The sequence below is a fragment of the Mus musculus genome, chromosome 7, assembly GCF_000001635.26.
Source record: "Mus musculus strain C57BL/6J chromosome 7, GRCm38.p6 C57BL/6J".
NCBI lineage: Eukaryota > Metazoa > Chordata > Mammalia > Rodentia > Muridae > Mus > Mus musculus.
The window spans coordinates 139,634,262-139,652,984 of record NC_000073.6 but is presented as its reverse complement, the minus strand read 5'-3'; the positions used below and the strand labels follow the sequence as shown (position 1 = coordinate 139,652,984).

The 18,723-nt window shown below is 50.9% G+C and overlaps 1 protein-coding gene and 1 long non-coding RNA gene across 7 annotated transcripts in view; one reads left to right on the top strand and one right to left on the bottom strand.

Annotated features, from left to right (window-relative positions):
* The window catches only part of Cfap46 (cilia and flagella associated protein 46), an 83,874-nt gene that overhangs the window by 31,803 nt on the left and 33,348 nt on the right, over positions 1–18,723 (top strand). For 5 of the 6 annotated variants that reach the window (XM_017322097.2, XM_017322099.2, XM_017322098.2 and 2 more), the window contains 13 exons: positions 165–330; positions 439–588; positions 1,339–1,446; positions 2,032–2,198; positions 5,878–6,009; positions 6,544–6,706; positions 7,422–7,509; positions 10,011–10,149; positions 10,372–10,555; positions 12,478–12,649; positions 13,240–13,442; positions 13,944–14,303; positions 14,557–15,620. In XM_017322097.2, coding sequence (XP_017177586.1) covers positions 165–330; positions 439–588; positions 1,339–1,446; positions 2,032–2,198; positions 5,878–6,009; positions 6,544–6,706; positions 7,422–7,509; positions 10,011–10,149; positions 10,372–10,555; positions 12,478–12,649; positions 13,240–13,442; positions 13,944–14,303; positions 14,557–15,009 — 2,485 coding nt within the window. In that variant the 3' untranslated portion in view covers positions 15,010–15,620. Of the gene's footprint in view, positions 1–164; positions 331–438; positions 589–1,338; positions 1,447–2,031; positions 2,199–5,877; positions 6,010–6,543; positions 6,707–7,421; positions 7,510–10,010; positions 10,150–10,371; positions 10,556–12,477; positions 12,650–13,239; positions 13,443–13,943; positions 14,304–14,556; positions 15,621–16,962; positions 17,112–17,841; positions 17,941–18,723 lie in introns of those variants that run through there. The other variant, NM_001302546.1, reaches the window with a different exon arrangement.
* The window catches only part of Gm33031, a 52,821-nt gene continuing 51,474 nt past the window's right edge, over positions 17,377–18,723 (bottom strand). The window contains exon 7 of the long non-coding RNA XR_003946896.1: positions 17,377–18,450. This is a non-coding gene — a long non-coding RNA (predicted gene, 33031). The remainder of the gene's footprint in view (positions 18,451–18,723) is intronic.

Here is an 18,723-nt window from a genome sequence, read left to right as displayed (position 1 = left end):
TCTAGGCCAGCCAGGGCAACATAGTGAGACAAGAAGGGAAGAAAGGAAGGGAGGGAAGGAGAGAGGGAGGGAGGGAGGGAGGGAGGGAGGGAGGAAGGGAGGGCTGGATGCATGGGCTGAGCACTGTCCTGCCCGTCTGTCACAGCTCTCATGTCACCCTCCAGGGACTCAGTCATGCTGGTCATGCTCTGTAATGCCCTTGCTCGAGGCCTGATCATGAGCTGGATTCCCACCCAGACACCTGAAAAGTCGAAGAAGAACGTGCGCCCTACCTTGGTTCATGGTCCACTGGAGTCTTCGACTCTATCAGATATCAGAGCAGCTGTGGAGGTAACTACACCCTGCAGCCCAGGGAGCCAGGGGGAAGGCCGGAGGGAGGAGGGAGGGCTCAAGGTCTCCTCTTAGATTTGCCTTGTGGTGAAGATGCACTTGTTTTAGGTCTGTGAATTTGCACTGAACCTCACTAACGGGAACGTGCCGGAGGACATCGTGCCCACCAATGTCCGGCAGCACCTCATTGCCACCTGGGTGAAGGCCAAGCAGCTACTGCAGCAGCAGATTGGTCAGCGGCTAGGCACCGATGAGCAGGTAGATGCTGAGGGTGTTAGGACCTGCCCACACACTGCCTTTCCCATCTTTATGGTCTTAGATATGACCGCAGTTGCTGGGAAGGGACTATTTCCACCTAGTGAGGTCTGAGGTTGCTCTCTACCTTCACCAAAATTGCTGCTCTTGTGAGTTAAGACAAGTCTCCACAAGATCTGAACTCTGGGCCTCTGGGGGCGCTGCCTACTCTCACTGACACTCATTGACAGAGTCATCTCCTTGGCACCCCACCCTCCCCTCCCCCAGACACAAAGGACTATGAGAGCAAGGCCTGGGAAGAAGGGAACAGTATGAACTCAAGCATCCCCACCACTTGTCCCTCACTCTGCAGCAAGTTAATCTCAATGAGGAGCGGTGGGGGTGGGGAGAGGGGAGGGGAGGGGCCAGAAGGGACATTTATGCTGGGGCCAGGCAGAAGGGGTTGATGAGACATCCTGTCCCAGCAACCAGGACTCAGCAGTTTTCTCCCTCTAGAAAGTCCTCCTTAGTAGCCAGACAACACTGCCTTCAAGGCCCAGGAGTGTAGACTCCGGGTCTTGCTGCTTAAGAGGATGATGAAGAGGTTAACTTCACCAAAATAACCTAGGAGATCAACATTCCAAATACTGGGGTCTGGCTGTTTCTCGAGACCAATGTTGCACAGGTTTATCTCGAAAGGGGCTCAGGTCTCCACTGCTTTCTCCCCTGCTGTTCCCTGGACGCCTGGGAGCTCAACCCTATCCATCCTTCCAGAGTACCAATGAAGACATCAGCTCCGTGACCAGGGTCCTAGTTGCCCTTGAGATGTACTCGTGCAATGGGCTGGGCCTCATGGACTTCACTGTGCCCCCGCTAGTTCAGGTGAGTCTCCCGAGGGATTCCAGGAGGTCACTCAGCAACCCCCATCCAGGAAAGATGAGGAAGCTGAGGCTTGGGATCCTGCCCGAGGCAGTCAGAACTCAAACCCACATCCACATTGGCACTGCGGTTCCCACTGTATCCCTGCAGCTGCCTTCTCTCAAAGCACACATGTCTGGCCTCTGTATGGCACCATCCTTTATACTAGTGTGAAGAGGATGCTTCTCTCAGTGGCCTGACTGTGGTCCCCTTCATCCCAAGACCTCAGCACAGACAGAGGCATATGAGAGGTCAGGCTTACCTATTCCTTGTCCTTGGTCTAGAGGTGGCCTTGTGCTGGGAGAGTGGTGAGAATGAGGCAGCTGAGATCAGTAGCAAACTTTACATTGCAGCTTGACTTCACAGATGGGTGTGGTCTATCTAGAACTGCATAGCAATCCCTATCAGCATGCATGCTAAGCCATGTGCAAATAACACGGGATTGATGGCGCTCACTGGGCTGGCAGCGTGGTCATTGTTGAGGGCCACAGACCACTAGGCAGTCATGTCACTAATGCAATGTCCTCCCCTGCTTCACACGCTGGTAAGGTGGTGAAGATGGCCTCCGAGTGCAACTGGTCTGACCATCTGGTGGAGCTGCAGACCCTGACACGCCTCACCCATTTCGCCTACATGGCTCACGACCATGAGGTCACCATGGCGTGTTCTCAGAATGCCACACAGATGGGCCTCAAGCACCTGAGGTCGTTTGAACCGTAAGTGACTTCCACGATGATGTCCTAGAGGCACACAGTAACATCCCCAGAGAAGCAGAGCAAGGAGTGTGTCTCCTGCCAGAGGAGGGGCCAGAGGCTCAGCCCTGCTGACCAAGGGGTGTCTGGCAGGAACCTGGCGGTTCTTCACCTGCTTCTGGCTGTGTGCTCTAGAACAACACAGTGAACAGGGCACATGAAGCTCTGTATCACTGAGGACTCAGAGCTACACAGGCCTCAGCTGGGAGGTCTGTACAACAGCTGTCTGTGTATGACCGCTAGCTAAGAGTGGGTGGTTCTCTTAGTTGTGATAAAATACCACAGCAGAGAGGCCCAAGAAATGGGGATTTCTTGTTCATGGTGTAGAAGCTGGTGTTGAAGTTCAGTTGGTGTCTAGTGAATGTCTCTGCCTACTTCAAAGATCGCCACTTCACATGACAGAAGAGGCAAAGGGCTCCTTTGTATTCCTTTATGGGGCAGAGTTCCGTCCTGAGGCTCCAACTCTGCACTGCACTGGCTCATTTCCCAACATCCCTTCTGCTAATAACCATCACCCAGGGAGTTGGATTTCAGCGTATGGTGTTAGGGGACGTATGTGGTTCTCAGTTCAACCATGTTCCAACCCTGGTGCAGACGGCTTCAGCAAAGGGATTTCTAAGTTACAAGATGCATTACGCTGTAGTATAATGTCACCAGAGGATATAGGAAGGCCATCCCCTCTCTTGTTGGACAGGAGACAGCATCTCTGTCGGGCCTCCCATGGCAACTGCTGGCAATTCCGAGTCACTGGTGGTTTGAGTTGCCTTTCTCATCGCTCTGGACTGATTAGAAGCGACTCGAAACTGAAAGGTTCATTTTGGCTCATGGTTTCAGGCTGCAGTGCACTGCAGAGGGAAGGCCTGGGGGCAGGCTGTGAGAAGGCAGCTAAAGTGTGCAGCTGGGATGGCTCGCTACACAGTCTGCTCTTCAGAACAGGAAGCAGGGAGCGGGAAGTATGGCCAGGCTGCAAAACCTCACAGCCTGTCCTCAATGGCTGGATCCCATGAGCAAGGTGACACCTCTTAAAGGCCCTACAACCTCCCAAAACAGTGCCACCTGCTCCTAACCAGTGTTCAAACACATGAGCCTGGATGGGGGAGGGGAACATTAACTAGTCAGCCTTCACCACCAGTGAAGCACCAGAACGTGTCCATCTTCCCTCGTAGTTTCAGCAATGTCCTTTTCCTTTTTTCCTGAACATGGGGCTATTGTAAAAAGCAGTGTTGGGACAATTGGCCACACAGTCAAGGCTGCCTTCCTTGGGCTCTTCTTTTTGGCTTCTTTCCTGAGTCCAGTTACCCTGAAAGACAGAGTCATGACCCAGGGCTATAAAGGTGCTTCCTCTGCCCAGTGGCCAGATTTAGTCCCCAAATCCACCGAGTTCTTCCCCTTGCCCATGCCCCCAGTCTTGAGCTATGTCTACCAGCCTTGCTTTCTGAGCCCTTTTGATGCGCTCCTGGGGTGGTGGTAATGCCAGCCTGTGTTGGCAGGATTTAAGGGGCATGTGGCATCTGCCTCCTGATTGGTCAGACTCCTAGGAGGACAAGGCCAAGCCTGTGTCCTGTGCACAGCGGCAGCTCCGAGGCTATGTTCAGACCACTGCTGAGAGTCAGCAGAAGCCCATGGCCTGCAGTGTGGACGTGACATTTGTGCTGAAGAGCACCTGATCATGTGGCCCAGGGGCCTTTAGAACTGGTTAGTAGGAGGAATGTGGAAGAGTTTGTAAATTAGGACTGAAAAGTCCTAGAAAAACTTAATGGACCATTCTGGCAGGGTGCGGGAGACTAGAATGCTGAGAAGAGTCAGCTAGGAGACTAGGCTACACTCCTCTTATATTCCAGCAGGGAATCTGGCTCAAACGTGAACCAAAAGCCCCACCTTCTTTCAATTGTTCTTATGGGGAATTTGGCCGCAGGCATGAGAAGAGAAATGATTACAACAACTTTTGGTGTCCTGGCCTTAGAGGGCACAACCTTTACCACTGAGCCATCTACCCACACAAATTTCGCTCTTCCTTTGATTTTATAGTGAGTTGGAAGAGGGAGGCCAGAGTAGCTGAAGTCTACTTACCATAGCTCTGCAGGGAAGATGGACAAGGGGGGGTGCATGTGGTGACTGCAGACATAGACGTCACACCCAATAGGGTCATACCAGAGCTGGGGAAATGGCCATGTTCAACCCTGTGCAAGATCCACTTCTATCACTCAAAATATCCTTAGGACAAAAAGAATTGAGCACCCCCGCAGAAAGGGTTGTTGTACGCTGTTTGTGCTACTGCAAACAGCCACCACCTGCTTGGGCACAGGAGGGGAGCCGGGCGTAGCACCAGGCCAGGCTAGCACACTCTTCCATCAGTGATACTAAATCAAATCTAATTTTTAAAGGTAATCCCTGTAAAAATAAAGCAAAGATGCCCATGCATACAAACAGCAACAAGAAACCTGGAGGGGGCAGTGCTGAGTTCCTCGACAAGGCTTCTGAAAGTCTTTTATAGACCGTTGTTGCCCCCTGCTGGTGACTGTTGTTGTTGCACCCTGCTGGCTGCAGCGCACCTCTTTTTTTTTTTTTTTTTTTTTTTTTTAAGTTGTATGGCCCTGTATGGAAAGATCAAAATTTCCGATTGTTACTCCCCAGGCTAGGCTCTCAGCCTTCTTTACACCAACCTATCACCTAAAAAAGGGATTCTAATTACCCCATAACCTCAGTTTATCTTCAGACCACCAATTCCCACTATGCAGCAGGTCCTTACAGTCTAAGATCAGATGCCCTTCCTCTACTGGCATATACTGGCATATGGGGATGGTTGCTCCAGCAAGCAGGTGCCTGTCTTCCAGAGCCCCTGGACCCAAAAGAAGTGTCCTCAGAACAAGTTTATTACTCACAGAATAAAATCCGTGAGGCTGAGCTAAACAGCGGGAACATGCCCTCCTCCCGCCCCACTCTCACCCCACCCTCACCCCCATGCTGCATGTACCCAGACCACAGCTCCCCTGGATTTGAGAAACAAGAGACTGTGTGAGGAGCTGCGGTGCTGCTCTGGGATGGTCCTGCAGGCCTGTGTGCACCTCTCAGTACAGAGTACAGACCACCTGGGACAAGACGTTGTTTTGAGCCCAGGAAACAGCCTGGCTGAGCCTAACGGATGGTTCTGCTGGCCCACTGATGCATGGAAACCCACCAGAAACTAGCAGCTAAAAGCCAGTTAAGTAGTCTGTCTCATGGTTCCGTGGGTTCGCTGGAGTCTGCCAGTTAGTTCTGATTTGGGGGTCTCTCATCAGGGTAATTGAGAATCCATCAGCCAGGCACCCACAGAGCTGATTCCCACATCCCCAGAAGGTCTCTGTGCATGGCTCTCTCCAGAAGCCGCAATGAGACTCGCTATGTAGTATCTCTGGGAATGGAAGACCATCTCCTCAATGAGTGTCCCAAACACCCAGGCCAGACGTAGGCATCTCAGTTCACTGGTAAGGATGGCCTCAGAAGGCCAGAAGGAGAACCACTCGCCCTAAAGCACAGAATAAGGTAGAAGTGCGCCTCCGTCTTTGGATGCCTTTGCAGGGCAGTGGGTGGAAGGATAGCGTTTGCAGTGAGTGGAGAGCATCACTTCCCACCTCTCCCCTCACTTGCTCTGTGTCCTCCCCAGGAGCAACGCCAAGCTCGCAGCAGAAATGCTGTGTATGGTGTCCTGCATCCAGGGCCGTAGCATCATGGAAAACTTGAAAGGCAGGAAGCAGCTACGGCTAGCAGCAGCCAAGGCCTTTGTAGAAAGTGCCAGGTATGCAACGGGGAGGGGGGAGGATAGGCTGGCTTGGCTAAGTATAGGGGGAAGCCAAGCCTGTGTAGTGCCACCATGGTGCTACGGGACATTACCGAATCCCGAGGAAGGAATCATGTAGTACAAGCAGGCCTCTGCCGACATCCTGTCATGCAGCTGAGCTCACAGACACCGGGGCATCCATGGGAGAAACTCGATAGAGCTGTGAGCTAAGGGGGTGCAAAGGATGTCCGGAGGGTCCCTAAGCATCCAGGGGCTTAAGGAGCGGGGACAGGTGGGCACAGCAAGGGCCAGGTTAGGAGAGCCCATCGTTGCCCTGGGATGTGATCGGCACCTGAGGAGCTAGGGAGGTGGCACACAAGGCTTGCACTACCATGGTGCCTGCCGTACAGTCCCAGAGCTGGACCACCTTGATTCCACTCCTCCCCTACAAGGCCTTCGTAGAAAGAGCTTTCTAGTCCTGGGCAAGGTGTGGGTGTGGCCAAGCAGTCTGCCCAGCCTATTGGGATTTTTAGACCAGGCATGTCATTTCAGGTTTGGGGGCCTGGCAAACAGCAATTCCCTGGTGATGATGGCCGCCCGGCACTACTGGAACACATGGCTCCCACTTCTGTCCTCACCGGCCAACAGGAAGAAGGCCAAGGCATCCCTCCAGAGAATCATCAGCATCATCAACAAGACAGAGAACAAGAAGCAGGTGCCACAGGGACACATGCTAGGTTGCTAGGAGACCTTTACCCTCAGGCCTGGCCAGACTCACAGGAAAAGACAACCCCACAGCATAGCTCCCACAGGATATGGCTGCCTTGGGGCATGGCTTGATTGGGAACACAACTCTCACTGAACACAGCCCCTGTTGGGGGCGGTGGGGGTGGGTGTGGGGGTTGGTGTGCGTTTTGTGTATGGTCTATACCTGATATGGTTTAGAAGTGTGGCGTGGTGTGGTGTGTTGGTTACAATTTGTTATGTGTGGTGCAATATATGTGTGATATGATATGTGTATGGTTGTGTATCATGCTGTGGTGTGCATGGAATATTGTATGTAGTATGATGTTGTATGCACAAGCTGGTGTGTTGTATATGGTATGAGAGTGTGTGGTACAGTGTGGTGTAATATGACATTGCTTTTGTATGGCACAAGAGGTCTTGGCATGTATAGGATGTGCATGGTATGGTCTATGTGTAGTATGATGTGATATGATATGGTACATGATACATGATGTGGTATGTATGATCTTGTACTCATGTGGCATATATGGTATGTTCTGAAATTTTGTGGCAATTCCTTTTTTTTCTTTTCTCTTTGGTTATTTGTTTTCTTTTGGTTTTTGACTGACACTAATGAGGACCAAGATGGAGGAACACATCAGCCTCCTCCAACAGGTGCTGTCTATTTGTTTGTTTCACTTAAGGAGACAGATAAAACCCTGCCTCTGCACCAGTGGCCGTCAGCTGACTTCCAGACTGGAGGGACAGGCCCTGAAATCCCGTTCCTCCCAGGTTGGTAGCCTCGGGGCAATGGGAAACAGGAGCTCTTGGGAGCTTGAGCATCCCATGGTTCATATCCTGTGTCCTCACACGAGGCACCTTAATTGGGACCATGCCAATGAGCATGTCTACTTCTCACTTGATGTTTTCTCTTAAGCTCCTATGAAAACCTATTCTGTACAGAGAATGCCCAGCCCAGGTTCTCCATCCTACCAAAGTGGAGAGCCTTCACCTAAGACCCCAGCTATGCTGATAGATGTGTCTTGTCTTCCCCTTAATCATGTTTCTACCATTGAAAAAAACGTGGAGGTGTACTCATCGGCAAAACAGGGACAGGAAGACACCACCCTGACCTCAGAACAACAGAGATTTCAATTTTTTTCAAAAAGAATACATTTTCTTCTCATGATAAGATTCCCTGGCAATCAAGAGCCCCGTGTGTATTTGACACTGCAGAATAGATTAGCGGACCCTGCCTTGAGCATGCTAGTCTATTCATAGGCAAAACAGATTCAAAATTAAGAACAAATGCATGGCCATATGTAAGTAAAAAGTATACCGAACCCCCAGCATTTCGAATATTGACAGACTTTGAAAGAAAAGCAATACAGATAACAGTCAGAGGCAGACCTCGCTCACACTCACCCAGTTGAGTCAGCTTGGTGCATAAGGAGCCAGACAGAAGCTGGAAGTCAAACTGCACTCACCCCTGGAAACCATTATTGGATAGGGTCACGAAGTCCATGGCTTCAAAAATTCCCACTCTTCGTGCTGGAGGGGTAACTCAGCTGTCAAGAACACTTGATGTCTTCCAGAGAAGCCAAATTCAATTTCCAGCACCCACACAGTTGTCGACAACCATCTGTAACTCCATTTCCAGGGGTATCAGATACCCTCTTCTGGCCTCCATAGACATGGTCACACATGTTGTACATAGACATAAGTCTTTAAAACAAGACAAAGCAAACAAGCAAAAACATAAAATACACATAAACAAAACAAAACAAAGCCTTCCCATTCTGGGCCAGATGTGGCTTTACACACCTTTAATCCCAGCACTTAGGGAATAGAAGCAAACAGGTTGCTGTGAGTCAGAGTCCAGCCTGCTCTACATGGTTCCAGGACAGCCAGAGCTAATTGACTTTCTCTCAAACACAAACAGCAGCAACAAAACCACCTTCCAATCCAGACGAAAAACATCAGAAGGTAAAATTGGGCAAGCAGAAATTCTGAAAAAGGAGGCACACTTTCAAACCGACCAAAAAAAGCAACAGATGAGAAAGGCAGAGAATGAAGGAGGAACAATGTGGGAAATCCTCATGTCCAGTGTGGGGAAGAGCTAGAGCTAGTCAGATGAGGAAAGCCCTCTGGCTCAGGGCTCCGCTCTCCCCAGCCTCGCTGCCTCCCCCCAGCATTGCACCCCCAGGCCTGGGCCTGAGCCTCTGTATGTAAGGACAGCACTGAAAAGAAGTCCGCGCTCCCTGCTGCTGGATGGCAGCGAGGTTTGACAAGCAGGGTCTCCGCCCTAAGTCTCTTACCCACTGACTGGTGAAACACCTCAATGGCCCTCATATACCTCAGCCCATCAAACTAGGGACCAAGGGGGAAAATGGAGGCTAGGCTCCATAGAATTGTGGATGAGCGTGCACAGAGCACCCTCCCCCCAGTGAGCTAACAGGTTCAGATAATAAACTCAAATACTAAAGGAACTATGAGGTCCCCAAGTACCCGAGGTTAGCCGGTTTTTCAAGTCTATCTTGGAGTAGAAGAAAGCTGGCAGAGCCACCAACCTGTGGCAAGAGCTATGGGCATGTTCAGTCCTTGACCAGCATCCCTTGTGCTAGGACAGTCAGTTCAGTCCTTGACACAGCATCCCCTATGCTAGGTCAGTCGGTCCAGTCCTTGACACAGCATCCCCTATGCTAGGACAGTCGGTCCAGTCCTTGACACAGCATCCCCTATGCTAGGACAGTCAGCATGAGAACAACAGCAAAAAGTCAATCAGGCCCCCTGCTGACCGTGGCCAGCAAGACTCACCTCCATGTGCTCAGTGCCAGGGTTGGCCTTGGAGATAGGTGACAAGTTTGGTGGCAGGGCCTGCAGCCTTCTCTGAATGTTACCGGGGTGAGCAGAGGGAAGATTGGGTTTCTATTTCCTCATGCTCATGTTGTTTACTTTTAGATTAAAAGAAAAGTAACAGGCTTTCTAAGAAAAGAGGACTCATGGGGGATTGGGGACTCAAAGCCAATGTGCAGAGAGTGGTGACCAGGAGGGGCACTTGGAGCCGGTCCCCTCAGACAGAGGAGTGCCCGAGTCATGGTGGGCTGTGGGCAGGGCCCACACCGATCTACCACCAGCCCTACATGGCAACTTCTGATGCCTGTGTGTGAATGGAAGACTATGACATGGTTGTGAGGAAGGAAGTAAGGGGTGTGGAGTCAGACGGTACCCAGTCAGTTAGAAAGGAGCTGGCTGTCCAGCCCCCTTGAGGCCCCATCTCTTCTTTACCCCAGGGGCCGAGGACGACCTCACACTCCGCGCTGCACTCTACACTCTGCTCTTCAACAGCCACGCCGACCGGAATGACTGGGAGATGGGTCTTAAGGTGCTGGACGAGGCTGTGCAAGTGCTGCCGAGGACAGCCCACCGCCTGTGAGTGCCCTCACCCTGAGCACCCCGGGATGCTCTCCACACTGCCTCGGCTGGGTTTCCCCGCTGTACCTTTCCACTAAAGGACTTCACCACATATAGAGCACAAAACCCTAGCCAGGTCCCTATCTTGTCCCATCCCTGCCAACAGGAACATAGGCAATGGCCATCCTATATGCCACGTGTATGCATCCCAGCATTGCCCCATCCTTTTCTCCTCTTCAGCTTGATTTTCAAACATATGGTCATTGTGAAGGCCAAGCTTGGGCAGAACTTCACCATGGAAATTCAGAAGTTCAAGGATGAGAAGGAAAGCTATTTGGCAAGCATGTGGTACCGCCTGGCCCAGAACTCGAAAACCGTCTGTGGAGAGTTGAGCTGCTATCAAAATGCTATCCAGGCACTGCAGGTCTGTGTGGTGACCATTCTGGTGAGGGTGGGTGTATTTGTGTCTTAGTTACAGAGATAATCATATGAAAGGCGTAAGAATGGGGGTCTTCGTGGGTCAGCTCAGAGGATGTCACTGTGTAGTAAGCCCTGGTTGAGGCTAGAGCCTCCCTTCTGCTGATTTGCCCTTTAGTCACCACTGGGAAGTGTGGGAAGAACCTCAAGATAAATGTCTGGGCTCTCTGGGGCCTGTGGTTGCAGAGTAAGCAGGGATCTGCATGCAACAGGCTGGAACAGGTAGGTCTTGTCCCCACTACCCAACGGCCAAAACAGACATTCCATTCCATTCCATGCACTTTAGTGGGAGGAGCCCTGGTTTCTGACTGGATGACAGTGGTTGTTGTGAGTGAGGCCCACAGGGGGCTCCCTGAAGTCCTGAGTGTGGGACCAGTAGTGTCCTGAGCCTCTGAACCGAAAGGTCTGGAATGTGAGGAGACACCTTAGAAGGCTGGTCTGTCTCATAGGCCCTAAGCACATCCCTGCTTGTGAGGTCCTAGATGCTGCAAGGACCAGGGCAGCTCACAGCAAAGGTGCAAGGCTCGTTCAGGGCACAGGCTGTGACTTCAGAGACCTGATGCTAGTGTATGAGATTCAATGGAGCCCCTGGATTTTGCTCTTGTAGACCAACTAACTGGTCATTCTCTGTTTTCCTGCTGGGATTTGGGGTCAGGCAGCAAGTCGCTTCCTGCCTTGCAGGGCACCCTGCTCAGCATCCTTTTCATGATGGAGGCTCGGGGTAGTGTTAGGAGATACAGGAGCCAGTGAGACAGGTAGGATGCGAAGGGTGCAGAGGACCTGGGGGACCTTACTAAACCCTTGTTTTCCCGCTTTCACTGAGGAAGCTGGAAGGGCAGGCCCCTGAGAAGGGAAGGCCACCAGGTTGTGCTAGAAGAAGGGCAGAGAACTCAATATATTCAGCAGCTGCACATGGAAAGCAGGTTGCTCTTCAGTGACCTCGAGTCTCGTCCTTGAATTTTGTTTTTATTTACTTATTATTTAAATCTACTTATGTATGTGATATGTGTGTGATGTATAAATGTGTGTGTGTGTGTGTGTGTGTGTTCATGTGTTCCATGGCATGCCTATGGAGATCAGAGGACAACCTCGTGAATCAGTCCTTGTCTTGTCAACTGTGTGTACCAGGTGGCGCTGACCCCCCCACCCCACCCCCAAGCTTCTGGGCATTCCCCTGTCTTAGCCTCCCATCTTCCTGTAGGGATGCTAGCATTATGGAGGTGAAAGAGCCATGACAGTAGGTCCTGAAAAGTGTGGGGGTGACACCTCGAGGCTAGGCCACGGAAGAGGCCTGGGAAGGGAGAGTGCAGCAGCTGGCCAGCAAACTAAAACTCTGGCTCGCCTGGGCCTCTCATCTTCGAGGCTGGCCTGCATTTTCCAATGGTCATAGGTCACGTGTATATCATGCCTCATCTTTGGCTGTAGTTTCCCTGACAACCCCTCTCACAGGTACACAATGAGCTATAGAAGCTGTTGATAGTTTAGACACAAGCTGTGCATGCGTGGGGAGGGAGTTATAGGACCCTTAATAGAGCGCTTAACCACAGAGCCACCCATCCAAGGCTTCAGATTGCTCAGACAGCCTTGCAGGGAGCCCTGAGCAGCTTCCCTTTCCATAATGGAGACTTGGAGTGGTGTGTGGAAGAGCAGGGGACAGTGGGACACTTGCAAAGGGTGCAGAGGACCTGGGGGGCCTGGCCAAACTCCTGTCTTCCTGCCATACCTCTGTCCACAGCTGGAGCCCTCGGGGAGTCTTGCTGGACACATACACCGTCAAGTCTCGCTGTCGTAGGCCTCCCCATGCTAATTCATGGCATGTTGGCCTGATTGGTGTCATACTTCATGATGCTTTTCTGTCTTGTCCCAAAGAAACCAGAGAACAACTGGCAGAAGGTGGACTACATCATGGAGTTCAGCGAGTGGATGTATTACAAGCAGTTCCCTCTGGATGACGTGTTTGACCACCTGGATTGGGCAATCGAGATTCTGCTCTCCATGAAACCCAATGAAGACGCCCTTGAGCCAGAACCCAAGAAGGAAGGTGAGGGTGACCATGATAGCTCTCCCTGACCCACTACTATACTGTAGACCCTACACGGCCCTACAGCAAGACACAGTAGGACTGTTGCTGGGCCAACATTGTCCTCTGATGGAGACGTACGTTCATTTTGGCTTATAGCAGTTAGGAGTGGGGAAAGGGGCAGAGTGGACAGAGCCAGCACTTGTGTGACTGCTCAGCATTTAACCCACGCAGATGAACGTAGCACACTCAGCTAGCTAGGGAGAAAACAGAGCAGGTCAGCCTATGGCCTACCACTCTAATTGGTGTGGAGGCTTCAGGACACTAGCCTGGCACTGAATGAGTACCAAGTCCAAGGCCATCAGCCGTCTACTTCCCAGAAAATGGGCCTCCTTGACTCCCAGATTCAGAGAGAGAAGTCTGGGACCCAGGGAAGGCTGTGTGGAAAGGTAGCCCTGCTGCACAAACTCCAGTCCAGGGCAGGCAGCAGCACATCACTAGGTGCGTGGTGATTGACAGGGGGCTGGGTCAGTGTTGTAGGTTGTGGGGGAGGCTATCTCTGGGCCTAATTCAGTTCATGGTCCCAGACTCACACCCACCATGCTGTTCAGGGCAGGCCTCCCCTGCCCAGTCTCTCACAGAGAGTACAGTGCCTTCAAATCAGACGGCCTCCTTGGACCAGTTTCGAAGTGTGAGACAGTTGGAGGCCCTGGCCCGTGTGCACATCCTGCGGGCTTTGATGGCATCCCCAAGTGCCTCTTCCTATGAAGATGACTGCTTGATGGCCTACAGCTTCTTCAAGCACATCTTGCAGGTAAGGGAAGGCTAAAGATACGGTGCTAAGCTGTGAAGATCCCTACCAATCCTGTCAGCCAGCCCCTGAGAGCAGACTCTGCCTCTTTTGGGAAATTATAGTATCATTTTCTTTTCAGAGAAGTCAGAGCCTTAGCAGGTCCTCTGTAAAAAAAAAAAAAAAAAAAGCATGCAGACAGTTTTCCCCTGCATCATCTATCTCTTTCCCTGGGTTGAGAGATCTGTCGGCATCTCGCTGGGCCCTGCCATACCCGCGTTCTTGAGGCTTCTTGAAGAGAACGCTCCCTAAACCCACCCTATCCACCACAAAAACCTGTAGTGACTGACCAGGCTTGCTCCGTGCTGTGGGAGCTCCCAGGTTTGACCCTGGCTGAGCAACTCCCTCAGACCTAAGAGCTATCTCCGATTAGAAGCAGAAAGTGGTGGTGGTGGGGATACAGGCCCTATTTTTAATGCTCTCAGTTTATAATTTTCCATCCCTCCCCACTTGCCCCACCCCCAGATTTCCTTGACAGAAGGAGTAAAACTAATTCCAGAAAAGAATTTGCAAGCGGTTAGTTCACAATTGCTATTGACCAAAAAGGAGAAGGAAAAGGAGAAGGAGAAGGAGAAGGAGAGGGAGAAGAAGGAGAAGGAGAAGAAGGAGAAGAAGGAGAAGAAGGAGGAGAAGAAGGAGGAGAAGAAGGAGGAGAAGAAGGAGGAGAAGGAGGAGAAGGAGGAGAAGAAGGAGGAGAAGAAGGAGGAGAAGAAGGAGAAGGAGGAGGAGAAGGAGAAGAAGGAAAAGGAGAAGAAGGAAAAGGAGAAGGAGAAGAAGGAAAAGGAGAAGGAGAGGGAGAAGGAAAAGGTCAAGGACACGAAGCAGGTGAGTGGGTCCTTGTGGTGTGCTCCTCACTGGAGGCAGGAGGTAGAGGGTGACGGCTGTGGATCCTGAACCCCAGCTCCACCACATTCACCTTGAGGGGAGGAGTCTTAGGATCTCCCCACTCTTCTGTTTCACCTTCTGTAAGGCATGCTGTCCCCACCCACAGGGCCACAGCCTCCAGACTCTGTCCTCTCCATGTTGGGCCACAGAGGCATCTGTCTCAGGACTCCACGGGTTGCTTTTTCTTTCACAGATCTCAACCTCAGCTTCCAACAAGCCACCGGATGAGATCCCCACCAGCATAGGAGAGTGGGCCTCCTACTCCTGCTCTGAAGATCTGCTGCATGTGTTCAAGCAAGACAAGAGTGACTGCACGATTAACTCGTCAAGTTTCCAGAAGCCTGTGAGTAGATCGGAGCAGCCAGCCAGGTCTCTGCCACGGGGCTGGCAAGCCCAGCTTCCCTCCCTTAAAGCTGCAGCTGGCATTTCTCTTGCAGATGTCACCAAAGAGGAGACGGGTAGGAGTTTCATAGTGAGTGTGAAAGGGGAGCAGCTTTCCACCGTTAGCACCCACAGCTACAAAGCCCTCCTCTTATCCACATCCTCTTTCTTCCAAACAGCTGCCAGTGTCTTTAAGAAGCCCCCTCCCACTGCATCCATACCCAGGTACCCATGCTCCCGACTTGGTAATGCTGCTGCCTGCTAGCCTAGCCCCGGTGAACAAGTCTTCTCAAACTAGGCAGCCATGACCATAAGAATCACAGTATCAGTAGAAACTTGCTCCCTCTGGATGCTTCATGACACCCCATCTCTACCACCAAGACCATCCAATCCTCTCTAGCAAGCCCAGCTCTTGTAGACACCTCCAAGGTTACACACTTTGGCTATACCCTGGGCAAAGCCTCAATCTGCTCACAGAGCACGGCCCCTTTTGACACAAAGTTACACGCAAAAATTCTATGTATTAGGACCCCATGTCCTTAGGAGTCTATAGTTCTGCCCACCTTCTTCTGCCTGGTAGGGGCTTCACGAGATTGGAATTGTTTAGCATATTTGTCCTGATCAGTATGTTGATGGAGTTCACCCATGTTGTTTGGGGACGGCTAGGTTAGATCCTTTCTTTCAATGCCGTGACATCTACTGCAGTAATCAGGCCTTGGTGCACGTGTGCGCACCTGCTCATGGACACAGCATTCATGGTTCTTGCAAAGGAAGCATCAGTGAACACTGCCATCCACATCCCTGGACCACGATGCGGGGAACGTTCCAACGATGGTGAACATTGCCTGTTCATCCCTGTCCCTGGTGAGAGAGCTCCTGCTGTCCACATCCTTGCCATCCAGAGCTGGTATGCATGCGATGGCATCTCCCACATTGGATGCACTATTGGCTTGTCCTCTGCCAGCACACCACCATCACTTAGCACATTTTCTGTGATTCTTATGGAATTGAAGAAACGCACAGGCCTGTTCTGAGAGGGACACTGCCAGTTCTGTAAACAGCTGGTCACTTTGTGAACCCTTTCCTCCCATGATGGAGTTTTCTGTGTAGAAATGTTAACATCGGTGATATGAAAATTAGGAATCTTTTCCTCTGTGACTGGTGCTTCCTCGTGTCCTTTAAAAAAACAAACAAAACAAAACAACACCCAAAAAAATAAAACAAAAACAAAAAACCACATTGTTTCCTTTTCTGAGGTCTTAGTACTCTACAGTACCCCACACAAGGTACAAACATTCTCCACCTGGATAGCCTAGCCAGGTTTATATCTAGTAGACCTCACATGATCCGTGTGTACAGGGGTTAGGAGCCACCAAGCTTGGACACTACTCCTGGGCAGTGTGCCCACAGGCCAGGCCACCATCGCCCTCCAGTTCTGTGCTTTTCTATATCCAGTTTGCTATCCAATTACCAGAAACTCATGATCAATATAGCTCATCTCATGTCTCCAACATCCCATACACCAAGCCCAACACCACTGGAGGTATTAGCTGTTTTTTGTTTTTTTTTTAAGATACCCAGTTGTATGCATACACAAAGATCATCAGTTTTAATTAGAAAAATTAAACAGAACATGAAATTAATGACTTAATGGCGGTGTCTTCTGTGTGGATCTTTGGCCATCCTCTGGTACTGACAACTGAAGTAAACCTTGTAAAGAGAGCATTCCACAAACGTGTTAAAGACCTGCTGAGTGCTGAGCACTGGACCAGGCAAAGCTGGGTGTTGAATTGCCTGAGAAAAGCAACTTAAAGGAGAAAGCATTTATTTTGGCCCACAGTTTGAGGGTGTGGTCTATCCTGGTGGGGAAGTCACAGCAGCAGGAACTTGAGGCAGCTCTTCACAGTCCATCGGCATTCAGGAAGCAAAGAGCAATGAACGGTCATGCCAAACTAGCCTACTCTTCACAATGCAGTTCAGGACCCCAGTCCACATTTAGTGTGAGTCTTCTCACCTCAATTAGCCTAGTCAAGATAACCCTTTACAAAAGGAACCCAGAGTCTCTAAGCTAATCTAGATAATCTTTCATAAGCAATGCCCAGAGGCTGGTCTCTTAGGTGATTCTAGATCGCATCGAGTTGACAGTCGCTATCAACCGTCATTCTAGGAGACTAGTGTGCGACCCCTGCCTGTGACCATTTGCTATGTGTTTATGCAGACGTACAGTTTGTACTACATAGACCATTTGGCCAAAGCCCTGCAGAAGATGTTCCTTCATGAGCTCAGCATCCCAATCCTGCAGCTGGGTGTGCTCATTGCAGAAGCCGTGGTGGAGAGCAAGAGCCTTGCGGACCTCTACCACTTGCGGTTGGTATTCCTCCTTTCCCTGCAGTGGTGAACGTTACAGTCATGTCTAAAGCAGTATAAAAATAAGCAGCACCTCAGATATTAATTCTGTCCCTGATTGTGTAGGTAGTAAACCCCTAAGACACCCAGACACCCAGACACCCAGACATTGGAACGGTGTCTTTCTTGTAAAGTTTTAACTGATCCTTAGAGGATTCCCTGTTTTAGGGAAATGAACACGGAAATATTTAAGGACCAAGGGACATTGTGCTTCCCACCAAGGGTCTAGGAGAAGGAGAAATGGAGGGGAGAGCGGTAAAGAGGACGGGGTGACAGGGCTCTCTCTGGGGAAGAGGAACACACAGGTGATGTTTGAGTGTGTTTGCACAGCTATGTCCAAATGGAGCGCTTTAAACAAAACCTCAGTTGAGTCTCCTGCTGGAAGCTATGTCGGAGTTTGGCAGAGCCCAGCAGGTCACCTGACTATTACTGCCCAACGGTGCCCCAGAATGTACAAATAGTGCTTAAAACACGTGAGTGAACGTCAGAGAAAATTGTCACCTGAAGTTTTATAGAACCCCAGAGCAGGTTTAGCTTAAAACAAACAAACAAACAAACAAAACTGCAACACTGAAGTGCACATTTTTAGTTTAGCCTCTCTGATCAAGTGCTGATCCAGCACTGCTTCCTTTGGACAGCATCCTCTGAGACAGCGCCTCCCCCTTCCCACTCCCCACCCCCAACCCTTCAGACTTCTACAGGTATGCTCTGATCTGAGGTTGCACTACGCAGCAACTCATCATGAAGAGGTGATTGGACAGGCATACTTCGGGGACATGGAGCAGGCCAGGTGTGTGCAGCACTTGCTCCTGGGCGTGGGACCCCTCCTTCCAGCAAGGTACCACCCAGGGGTTGGCAAGGGCAGCTCTGAGGAAACCCTAGGTTGGCTGTGTCGCTCCTCTGGGTTCCAGGACCACTGTGGCTACTGGATCCTCAGTCTGGTGCCTGGAGGTGCCTGGGGGCAGTCTCTGAGGAGCAACATCTGGGAGGGCAGGACATAGAGAACCGTGTGGCTCTCCTGAATGGCTTTCATGACAGGTTTGGGGACTGCTGAGCTGGTGGGTGCCTCAATGGAGAAAAGAAGGGTAATGGGTCAAGATGGGGAAAGGCTGTCCTTCTTCAGTCCCAGCCTCCGCACAGTGTGCCGGAGTGACGGTGTTGAACAGTGAGGCACATGTTTGGTTCCAGGTTCTTGGGTGGCTCAGAAGCACTTGTGGTTGGTTGATAGGAGGCTGTCTGACAGTTAAGTTAGCCAATTACAGTTTCTGTAGCAATCCTTTTTTTCAGACTTAGAGACCACCTAAGAATACATAAGAATGCACACATAGTTCTATTATTGTTCATTTCTGCAATGTGGCTCCTCCTTTGATATATAAATTATATGGCCTTTGGGCAAACTTTAGAAAACAGGTAAGAAAGAGAATGACTGTCCCTGCAGGCCCCACCCCTCCACAGTAATCCCCTCTGGGGTTTTGCCGTTGCACACCTGGTCAGTTATGAGCGTGTAAGTCTACACACCTAGTCAGTTATGAGCGTGTAAGTCTGCACGCCTGGTCAGTTATGAGCGTGTAAG